Source organism: Adiantum capillus-veneris, chromosome 7, assembly GCF_014529385.1.
Source record: "Adiantum capillus-veneris isolate H3 chromosome 7, ASM1452938v2, whole genome shotgun sequence".
In the NCBI taxonomy this organism is placed as follows: domain Eukaryota; kingdom Viridiplantae; phylum Streptophyta; class Polypodiopsida; order Polypodiales; family Pteridaceae; genus Adiantum; species Adiantum capillus-veneris.
This window is the reverse complement of record NC_140937.1, coordinates 145205301-145217575: the sequence shown is the minus strand read 5'-3', so window position 1 is coordinate 145217575 and position 12275 is coordinate 145205301. Positions and strand designations below refer to the sequence as shown.

Here is a 12275-nt window from a genome sequence, read left to right as displayed (position 1 = left end):
CTCCAAAAGTCAGAAAACGGCTCGGAGGCTCTGAAATCCACACAGGGAGTTACTTTCTATCCATTTGACTTTTTTGTTGAAATTAGGTTCAAAAGGGACTCAGGGGGACCAAGGGCAGACACAAAATCCATGAAAAAATCATCACGAGATATCCTACGTGTAGGATGTATCATGGGAATTTCTCGGCACAAATCCCAACATTTTTCATCACACACATTTTCTGAATGACCTTTACATGCTAGCCACCAAGTTTCATCACATTTGGACCAAAATTGACCTCATATGCATGAAAAACGCAAAGTTAGGGCATAGAGGCAATAATGGGCCATAGACCTACCAAATCTTGTCCAAATCACATGAAAATGCACAACACATTCACAAGCATATAACCAATCCATCTGTGTACTCACCTGCAAAATTTGGTGAAGTAGACATACTACGCGTAGGATGTCTATTTGACATTTTTGGCCTACAGAGGATGTTTGTCCATTCCAGATCCAATCACATCATCTTCAAGAGCTCATATACCAATTTTGAAGCCATTCTAATCATTTTTGACCCCCAACACCTTCAAGATACACTTTTTGATCCCAAAAACTCTACACAGGCTCTTACAAGCATCAATTCTTGTCCAAATCCAAATCCAAGAGCATAGCCATGTTCCATAGGCCAAGGACTACCCACAGAACAAATCCCATGCCATTTTGATGAAATAGACATCCTACACGTAGGATGTCTCCAACATAATTTAGACCTTCTGTGCAAAGAGTGACATCATGGGAGCCAATACCATGGTGCAATGAGCCCATATATCAATTTTCAACCCATTTGGACCTCACTTGCTACCTGTTATGGACTTTCTACCCAATTTGTGACCTAAAGCCTGAATCAGCCCAAAAAATCCACTTTTTGATGCCCAAATCCATATCAAAGCTCATAGCCATGTTTCATAGGCCAAGGACTACCAACATGTCAAGTATCACCCAATTTTGATGAAAAAGACATCCTACGCGTAGGATATCTAGATGGAAATTTTTGGCTAGAATTGCATTGTGAGCGCATGCACAGTTTCACAAGTTCCTTTTAAGCTTTATTTTCAATTTTCAAGTCATTTGGATAGATAAAACTCAGTTTCTCGGATAATATGGAAAAAACGCTAACTTCAGACTACTGAGTGCAACAGGATCTATGGCAGCCGCGAAGTCACCGGCAAAGAAGAAAAGAATGACCATTAAGGATTACCTAGAAGAAGTGGAGCCCTTCGTCATACCAGAAGGAACACTAAAGCCCACCAACACATGGATCCAAGAAGATTTGCTAGAGTCCAACGACCTAAAGATCTACCAAGGAGTGTTCAAAGACATTGAAGGGAATATGATCGAACTACCAATGCTACCGCGGGAACTCAATGAGTTCATAAGAAGCAAGATGTCCGGGTACTTGGAGAAGATTGATCTCCACAACTATTTTGAAGCAGTGCCGGCGGGCGTTGACATAAAGAGAGTCTAGGAATTTGTGACAACAATAAAAGAAGATGGAGTGGCCAGAGCAACCGATCTACAAGGCAGACCAGAAACAAAAATAGTCATCACCGAGAAAGTTGTAGCAGATGCACTAGACCTCTCCAACAAGGGGGATAGTGTAACTAAAAGAAGAGATGATGTCAAGGTGTACACTGAGAAGAAAAATAACTACACTTTTGAAGATATTGCCAACCCAAAAGTGGCAATCATGAGTCAGTTGTACAACCAATACTTCCATATGTGTACGAAGTGGCCACAAAAGTACAGAATGCCGCCAGGAGCACTTGACACGACATTCACTTGGGCAATGATGAAGAGCACTCCGAAGCTAATCAATTATGTAGCATATATACATGACAACCTAGTGAAGATGGGTAACAAGAATCCCATATATATTGTGCCAGGAGAACTAATCACTAAGGTGATTTATGGGGCATTGCACGCAAAAGGAAGATGGCCTGACCCCCCATCACAGAATGACTGGTTGAGGCTCAAAGAAGACGAGCAACAAAAAGCACCAAGGGTTGCCACAAGATTGAAAAGACGGCTAGAGCCTGTTCAAGAAGAGCAGCCAGAGCAAAAGAAGGAAAGAAAGAATTTGTCCAAGTGCCGAAAAAAGAGACAAAGTCACAAAAAGCGGCAAAACTAGAGAGCGGCTGATGGAGAGCTTCAGAGCAGAAAGGGCCCTTAAAGGCGATTTGAGTGAACTCTGGAAGCCGTCTCTAGAAGCAGTCGGGATCATCCCGAAGGGTGCAAAGGGACAGATTCGAAGATTACATTAAAAATTTTGAGATTCTTGATGCCACAACAGAGAATATTCCACATGTACCTTTTACAGAAGAGGAAGTGGAGCAAGTACGACAGAAACTGCTAGATGAGCAGGAAATCCAAAAGAGAGAAAGGAAGACAAAGGCAGACTGAGATTTAAAGAAAAAGCCTACATCTCTAACGGCCAAGCCCACCGCCCTCACCACCTCCTCGCAGCCCTCCACAAGAAGATAACGAGAAGGAAGACAACCACGAAGGCCAGGAAGAGTCCAAGAAAGAACAAAGCCAGGGGAGGGAAGAGGTTAAACCCAAGAGTGAGGAGACAAAGCCACATGAAGCATACAACACATTTCTGGACCTGCTAGCTGCAGGATACACAAAAGAAGAAGCTGCCACAGTCGTATTCGACTTGGCAAGCACAGAGCCTAAGGAGAAAATGCAAAGCATCAGGTTAGTAGAACTAAAGGAGATGGCCATAGATACAGTGGACCTGCACCCGCCCTCCAACGATTGGGATGTGGTGATGACAAAGTTAACTGGGTTAAGAGCGCAATCCATGGCCTCAGAAAGTGAGATGGCAACTCTCAAGGCCACTGAAGTGAAGATAAAGCTAGAAGTAGACTCTTTCCAAAGACAAAGTCAAAGGCAGAAAGAGAGAGAAGCGGAGCTACAAGCCAGTCTAGCAAAGGCATTGCAAAGATGCCAGAAATGGAAGAAGAAAATCAGGCAGCAGTCCAAAGAATGCAAGGAGTCGAAGAGGAATGTCAACAACTGAGCAAATCATTGATAGATGCAGAGAGGGAAAGGGATAACTTGACCCTACAGCTGGTTGAGGGGTCCAAGGAAGTAGAGGCCATGAGAAATGCCAAAGAAAAGGCAGAGTTAGATCAAGAAGCCAGCCATGATGAGGTCCTTGAGCTCAAGGACCAGCTTAAAGTGAAAGATCAAACCATCCAGAGGCTACGGGAATCTCCTGCCAGAGTCAGAGCTACTAGCTCAACTCACATCACTACGAAAAGCCAAATTTATGAAGAATAGATGAAAGAACTTCAGACAGAGCTGACTCTAGAGAAAAAGCAACGATTGATGATGGTAGAAGGGTCAATTGTTATGCAAACACGAATGGAAGAAGAACAAAAAGCCATGCAAGAAGAATTAGAAAGTATCAAAAGAAAGCTCGAGGAGGCGGAGAAGATAAACGCCGAGTTGAACGACCTCCTCGAGAACATGGGAGAAGAAGCTGAAACAGAAAAACAAAAACTCCTAAAGAAGATTGAGGAGCTAAGAGGACAGCAAGCCGGAGAGCAAGAAGGCACAAGGCCATCGGCCACTGAGGGCATAGATTGAGAAAATGTGGCAGATCCTGTGGACACACCTATGCAAGAGGAAATCCTAGTAGGATCCTCTCAAGAGCCACAATATCTGACACATGAAGAGGAAGAAAAGCTACGTAAATCAATAGAGGTGGAGATCAGAGAGACGACTAAGGAAGCCTTGGAATGGGAGCAGAGGGTTTTCAAATCCATGACCATCCAGAAGATTGACGCCAGCAACCTCATGCGCGAATGGCTTTAGCCCTCTCTCCCATATTCTTTGCTAAAGTATGAAGCCACCACCATCAATAAGAGGATTAGAGAAGAGCCAACAGTGCCACTCTACAACGTAGATATCTCCTAGCCAGAAGGGGCCAGGTTAATAGTTGACTCTCAGCCAAAATGGAGGAAGGCGTGGCTGGCAAAGTACCCACAGTACCTAATCCATTTGGTAGAGGCACCCAAAAACATCAGAGACAACCTAAGATTTTGTCCTCTACCAAGGATCAGGACGTGGAAGGCCCAGGAGATATTACAAAGGAGCCAACCCACTTGGCTGAATTATCCTAAGCTGCCGGGTTTGAAGTCAGGTGAGAGAATAAGTGTCCAATACATGGTGAAAACCCTAACGGGCGCCATCAAATTGTTCACTCGCTCACTTGACCTTACGTGCATCATGATGAAGAAAATTTGCAAAACTCTTTTAGCAGTATTTGAGACATTCAAGCAAGGCCAGGTGACAGATAGTATCTTCTTCTTCCAAGATACTTACAAATGTGCCTATGATCTATCTGGTCAGCCTTCCAAGGAGGTGATACATGCATTGTATCAAAGGATAATGTTTCTGCCATCCTATCACCTCCAGGCCTTTGAAGAAGCGTTCTACACCGGCTTCTTCACCATAAACACTGATATTTTTGGCCCAACAATGATGAATCTACATGCAAGATATGAATCGCTGCTCAAGATGCGCAATACCATAAGATGAAGAAGCAGCTCAACGGCCATGTCGGGGATGACATGGGCAAGGAGGGGGGGAGTGTTAGAAGCTGGACACACCCTACGAAAACTGACTTCTCGGCAGATCATCATATTTTGTAATTATTCATTTATTGAGAAAACTCGACATTTCACCTTGTAAATATTGGGGCTTACAGAAGTTTCCAGATTGTATCCCAGTTTTGATAGTTAGATTGAGTAGATGGTTGATTTGGAACTTTAGGGTTTGAGAATTGTAAGGTATATATACCACTTTTTGACCTTAATGAAAAACCTTTTGTCATTTTTTAAAGAAGTTTTGAAGTCTGTGAGTGAGCGTACTGTGTACGAGAGAGAGTGTGAGCTTCATCTTGACGCTACGTATGCACCGGTGGTCGAAATCGAGTGCGGAGAAGTGCAGCGTGTTGCCCCTGACGAGAGCTACGCGCCGATACCTACATTGCGCGCGTACGGTCCAGTTTTGCGAGCTCCTTCTACGAGCTTCATCTGGTGATTTGGTGAGCATACGTTGCTCGATTTTGCATTGCAGCATATCCACGCGTTCACATTGAGTAGAGCTACACATTAGGCACTTTAGATTTTGGAAACGAAGACCTGCAAATTTCGGCCACACATCCTACGTGATTTTGCAATGGATATTTTGGGTTGGGATTTTGATTCATAGACCTTAGGGAGAGCGACCTATTGGTGATAGTAGGGTCACCTTCAAGTTCTGTGGTGTTTCGAGATTGTTTGATGGGTGTTCGGATCTAGAAAGCGTTGTAGGAAGTTTCCTCTTATTCACTCTTGAAGGTTGTGACTTAGAAATTGGGTAGAGACCTCTGTAGGAATTAGTTAGGAGTCGGTGGAGTTCAGGTTGACACCTTATACTTGCTTCCACACGCCTGCGGATCGAGGTTCGTCCTTAGCTGACCTTATATGTTAGGTGAGTTCTCGCTGTGCTGACGTCCATCGCGGCGTATCCGTCCAACACTCACTTACATAAAATCTGTACACTTTCCAAAAAATCCAATGCAAAGTCAAGCTACTTTGTCTCCATATACTTAAATAGTGGCGTCTTTTTCCTTTTGAGTAGAAAGACATATATGTACTTTGTGTAATACTCCTCAAGTGTAAGTCCTAATTGGTGTTGGGGAAAAACCACATTCATCTTAATAGCTTGATGTCCAGGAGGGAGGTAGCGCTCTTTAATTGCCTGCTTCATCTTCTCCCAAGATGGACTTTTAGTGGGGTTGTCTCTATTATGTTGTTTCCACTAAATTTTAGCATCTCCAATAAGGTAAAACATACTTAGCATATCTTGATTTTCCTAAGTAGTCTGTGCTACTATAAAGTAATCATACATAGTATCGAACCAAGCTTCAACATCACACTCTAAATGAGTCACTTTCCCTTATTTGCTAAATTTTGACTTGTTTCAATAATAGTTTCATTTCTTGCATGAATATATAAAGGCTATTAGAGCAGGCATTACCCTGTGAATAAATAGTAAATTTTAGTACTAAGCGAGGATCTAGTCACGCTTATGATTTCACAACCTATCTCATACTTAAAATTTTAGAACTTAAATGAATACAATGGTCAGGAAGCAATCAAAACAATTATATTCAAAGATACCCATAGTATGTACAAGAATTGATACAATTCATGAAGATCCTACTATGTACAAGGGTAGTAACAATTTTATACTATAATCTTGTGGACTATGGGTGAGTCAAAAATAGGATCAATAAATACAATATTTTTTGGCCCTCTAAAGCTTGGGGAAACACCCATGGGTCTAGTCCTACCCTGGTAACCAAGCTTGCAAGGCCTCTTGAATTTATTGCATCAATGAGGAAGACTCCAACAAATCCTAACAAGCTAATCCCCCATGAGGGAGGAAAAAACATATTGTTTAGTAGTTGCATCACACTTTTACAAACTGAATAGCGTTGAGATTTACACACACACTTGAACATAATATTAAAAAGCATAAACCTGCGGTAGTCCTGCTGGATATCTTCCTACATTGATGGAAAAATTCTCTCTCTTTATTTTCCTTTTTCTTTTCAATGTACATCACCAATGCATATCATAATTTAACACTTTTCAATCATACATTCAAACCCATTTATAGGTGCAGGATTTCAAATGACCATGCTCTGATACCATGTGAGAGGTTTTGAGCCCATTGACTCAAAAGTTATGATGGGATCCTTGACATATCTCTAAGCCTATTGAAAGCAAAGTCCCTAAGTAAAAAAACCTAGGGAACATACCTTGCCCATTGAGAATGGTTTGTGTCTCTAGCCCTAGAAAAAAATCTCACTGGAATTTAGTCACTTGTGCCAATAGTGCCTCTTATCCGATCAAGCGAGTTGGAAAGATTGTGCTAACTACTGAAAATGGAGTTCTTTCACACTTGTTGATGCACTTTATGTACCTTGGATCAAGAAGAACCTTTTGTTTGTATCTGCACTTGCTAGATTTGGTCTTGTAGTCAATTTTGTAGGGGGCGGTTATGGAGCGAGCTTTCGAGCGAGCTTTTTTACCCCCCCCATCCCACCACCATTATCGCCCATTGCCGCCCCTTAGCACCCATGACCACCACCATCCTAGCCAACCATTGATTGTTGATGGTTCTAACTTGGTGCCACCATGTGCCGCCCCTACCTCTACCACCACCATCCATTGCATCTCTCCCTCTAGTAGAGTACCTCTCTCTCTCTCTCTCTCTCTCTCTCTCTCTCTCTCTCTCAAGTGTGGTAGATTGGTTATGCCATTTCCCTCTTCAATAACATATATTGAGTTCAGCTCCCCTCATTGAATAGATCTTTAAGGTCTCTTGGGATAGTTTCCTACCACATTAAGATTCTCTTCTTTTTCTTCCTCTCTCTCTCTCTCTCTCTCTCTCTCTCTCTCTCTCTCTCTCTCTCTCTCTCTCTCTCTCTCTCTCTCTCTCTCTCTCTCTCTCTCTCTCTCTCTCTCTCTCCCCCAGTCGGGCTACCTCAATCCTCTCTATCTCTCTCTCCCTCTCTTTACTGGCCTCTCACTAACCCACGTGGTAGACCCCCCTCTCCCGGCAGTGGACGAATAATGTTGCCATCGTGCAGCCTCCGATCAACCTCCCACCCCCGCTCCTGCACATCTCAGCCCTCCACCTTTTTTTGCACACGCTGTACCCCGACGGATGACCACCGCCAAAGATGCTTTGCTGGTTGGTTCTCATGCCCTTTGTTGGTGCAAATTGGAGCCCTGCTGCTGCAGAGTGCCACGCTTCCCGTCCAGGATCTCATCTCTCTCTTTCTCTCTCTCTCTCTCTATAGAAAAAGGCAATTTCATGAGATAGCCCAGGAAAATTTGGAAAAAGACTCTGTGCTTGGAACTGCTTTGGTCGACATGCCTATCGCATTTGGTGCAGTCGCGAAAACACGACACATTCTTGGCAAGCTTCCTCCAGGATCGAGATGGGATGCGGTCTCTTGGTATGCACTTATTGTTGCAGGACATGTGCCAAATGGGGTGTATTCATGGGAGAGCCTATGAAATCACCTATGCATGCATCTTGAAGGTATGTGGCACAAGATGTTGATCAACAATGTATGCTAAATGTGGTGTTCTTGAGAAAGCACAAAAAAGTGTCTGAGAAGCTTTCTATCCGGAATGTTGTCTCTTGGAATGCATTCAGTGCAGGACCCCCTCTCGTGGCAGTGGACGAATAATGTTGCCGTCGTGCAGCCTCCGATCAACCTCCTGCCCCCACTCCTGCACATCTCAGCCCTCCACCTTTTTTTGCACGCGTTGTACCCTGACGACTGACCACCGCCAACGACGCTTTGCTGGTTGGTTCTCATGCCCTTTGTTGGTGCAAATTGGATCCCTGCTGCAGAGTGCCACACTTCCCGTCCAAGATGTCATCTCTCTCTCTCTCTCTCTCTCTACAGACAAAGGCAATTTCATGAGATAGCCCAGGACAATTTGGAAAAAGACTTTGTGCTTGGAACTGCTTTGGTCGACATGCCTATTGCATTTGGTGCAGTCGCGAAAGCACGACACATTCTTGGCAAGCTTCCTCCAGGATCGGGATGGGATGCGGTCTCTTGGTATGCACTTATTGTTGCAGGACATGTGTCAAATGGGGTGTATTCATGGGAGAGCCTATGAAATCACCTATGCATGCATCTTGAAGGCATGTGGCACAATATGTTGATCAACAGTGTATGCTAAATGTGGTGTGCTTGAGAAACCACAAAAAAGTGTTTGAGAAGCTTTCTATCCAGAATGTTGTCTCTTGGAATGCATTCAGTGCAGGATACACACAACAGGAGCAGGGCTATAAAGCTCTTGGATGCTTTCAACGGGGATGCAAAGTGAGAGCATCTCTCCAAATGCAATCATATAAGCGTGCATCAAGATGCTGATATTGGCCTAAAGAATCACTATGATATTGTTAGTCAGGGGTTGTTGCCAACAATTGCCATGCTTGGCAATTCCTTGGTCGATATGTATGCCAAATGTGGTACAAGATGTCGTCTTTTGGAACACACTGATTGTAGGATATGCCCAACTAGGGCACATGAAGCTATCGTGCTTGGAACTGTCTTGGTCGTTATGTATGCTTAATGTGGTGCGGTTGAGAAAGCACAGAAAGTGCTTAAGAAGCTTCCTTTCGTGTATGTTGGTTTGCTGGTTGGTTCTCATGCCCTTTGTTGGTGCAAATTGGATAGCCCAGGACAATTTGGAAAAAGACTCTGTGCTTGGAACTGCTTTGGTCGACATGCCTATGGCATTTGGTGCAGTCGCCAAAGCACGACACATTCTTGGCAAGCTTCCTCCAGGATCGGGATGGGATGCGGTCTCTTGGTATGCACTTATTGTTGCAGGACATGTGCCAAATGGGGTGTATTCATGGGATAGCATATGAAATCACCTATGCATGCATCTTGAAGGCATGTGGCACAAGATGTTGATATGGACACAAAAAGATGTTATGCTGATATGGACACAAAAATCAATTATGTTGTTTGTCAGAGTTTGTTGGAAAAAGTTGTCATGCTTGGCACTATCTTGGTTGATATGTATGTCAAATTTCATGCGCTTGAGAAAGATGTCGTGCTTGGGATTTTCTTGGTTGATATGTATGCCAAATGTGGTGCACTTCAAAAAGCACAAAAAGTGCTTGAGGAGCTTCTTGTCTTGAATGTCGCCTCTCGGAATGCACTGATTGGGGATGTGCACAACAATAGTAGCGCCAGAGTTCAGAGTGTGGACTCTTGGAATGTAGTGATTTCACGATGCTCTAGATTGTTCTCAGCAGATGCAATCACTTGTACCCGATCCGAGACCCTTCATTTGGGCATGAATAGATAGCGTAGCTAATCGACGAGCTTGGAAGGCCATTAGTACCAAAGGAGCTGCAAGAAAATTGGCAAAACCACTATGATGTGCAGGTAGAGTAGTTTTACATAGACAAATGGCAACAACGTTACATGACACTCTCAAAACATGCTACTGCTCTCTCTACAATGAAGCTATAGGGCAGCTTCATTCTCATGAGGTAGACGAGCATATTCATCATGAAGGAGCTCAGCTCTTCCTAGACAATTCCAGAAGGCAATTGGATGGTTGGTGCACAGGCTGCATCACAAAAGGCAGAACAAAGCTCTGATGAAAAGGATGCTGGCTGTGTAGATGAATTCAAGAATGATGTTTGCGAGGTGGTCATTGGCCATGCATGCATGAGACCTTGCAAGGTCTTGTAGTAGACAATGTCTCCACTGTTGCATTGAACATGGCTCAAGATCGGGCTCAAGATAGGGAGGAGTTTGCATTTTCGAAGAAGAGACACAATTGTTTGTCGTGCCTATAGTACTGTCTTTGTTGTGACCAATAGGAAAAGTCTTATGATTCTCCTACATTTGCTATGGACAACTTTCCAGCTATAGGTTGGCGACTTCATCCGGGACAATATTATACAGATTCATATTTTAAGTGGATTATACTTCATCCAGGTTTATACTAGTGAGGTAGTTAGTTAAATTGAGCAAACATAATGTCTGTGTAGCTACTAGGAACAAGGAAATTTTCCACCCCAAGCAGAAAGTTTAAGGCTAGAATCTTGGGACTAACACAGGGACACTTTTTGACCAATCTAAGTGCAGAGTCTGCAGAGTCTATGACATGTTTTCAGTACTGACTGCTCCGAGCTTGACCCTAAATACTAAACATCCCCATGTCTCTGTGTTATGTGTGAAAAGTAGTTAGCCTGTGGTGGACGTCATCGGGCCCCGCAGCCCAAATGGCTCAGCAAGACCCAAAGTTGAGTGAGGAACTCACCACCTAGCGTGAGCTGCTCAAGCTGTTCAGCTGGCTTGTTGCAGGCTCCAGCACACTTGAGGATGTCCACCCACACAGAGCCTACCAACTTCCATCTCTCAGCAGGGGCCAAGGTTTGCAAGAGACTCGCTGGCCAAATACCGGACCTCAAATTAAATGGCAGACTGTTGTTCTTCTCTTATTCACCCTGCTGGCTACTGTAATGGCACTACCTTGGTCGATATGTATGCCCAATGTGTTGCGCGTGAGAAAGCACAAAAACTGCTTGAGGAGCTTCCTGTCTGAAATCTCGCCTCTTGGAATGCATTGAATGTGGGATGTGCATAACAAGAGTAGAGCCATAAAGCTCTAGGCTCTTTTCAACAAATGAAAATGCTTGGAATGCACTGGTCGTGGGATACACACTACAGATGCAGGGCCAGAAAGCTCTAGTCTATTTTCATCTTCCTATCCGGAGTGTGGACTCTTGGAATGCATTGATTGCAGGATTTTCCCCACAGGAGAAAGATCTAGTTTGTTTTCAGTAGATGCAATCACCTACGCATGCATCTTGAAGGCATGTGGTGCAAGATGCCGATATCGGCACAAAAAATTACACTTATATTGTTTGTCAGAGTTTGTTGAAAAAAGATGTCGTGCTAGGCACTGTCTTTGTTGATATGTACGCCAAATGTGGTGCGCTTGAGAAAGATGTCGAGCTTTGCACTGTCTTGGTCGATATGTATGCCAAATGTGGTGCGCTTTAGAAAGCAAAAAAAGTGCTTGAGGAGCTTCCTACTCAGAATGTCGCCTCGAGGCTTCAACACCAAAGGTCATGGATGTTAGTGAGGCTGTTGAAAAAAGATTTCGTGCTTGGCATTGCCTTGGGTGATATGTATGCTAAAAATGTGGTGCGCTTGAGATGCTGATAAGTCATGCTTGGCACTGTCTTTGTCGATATGTATGCATCCTTGCAAAGCTTCCTGGTAAAGTATGCTCAAGGCTCTAGGATAGCAGATGAGAACATGGCCATCGAGGCTTCAACATCAAAGGTTATGGATGCTAGTGAGGTTGTTGAAAAAAGATGTCATGGTTGGCGTTGCTTTGATCAACAGTGTATGCTAAATGTGTTGTGCTTGAGAAAGCACAAAAAAGTGTCTGAGAAGCTTTCTATCCGGAATGTTGTCTCTTGAATGCATTTAGTGCAGGATACACGCAACAGGAGCAGGGATTTAAAGCTCTTGGCTGCTTTCAACGGGGATGCAAAGTGAGGGCGTCTCTTCAAATGCAATCACATAAGCATGCATCAAGATGCTGATATTGGCCTAAAGAATCACTATGATATTGTTAGTCAGGGGTTGTTGCCAACAATTGC

General features: G+C 43.8%; 1 protein-coding gene across 1 annotated transcript; it reads left to right on the top strand.

The window, feature by feature from the left end:
- The first annotated feature begins 10206 nt into the window (after nucleotides 1–10206).
- On the top strand, nucleotides 10207–10781 carry LOC147454748 (uncharacterized). Its single transcript, XM_086517418.1, has 3 exons — nucleotides 10207–10302; nucleotides 10479–10530; nucleotides 10657–10781. The coding sequence occupies exons 1-3, from the start codon at nucleotides 10207–10209 to the stop codon at nucleotides 10779–10781; spliced, it is 273 nt and encodes a 90-aa protein (XP_086373544.1).
- Nucleotides 10782–12275: the final 1494 nt, after the last annotated feature.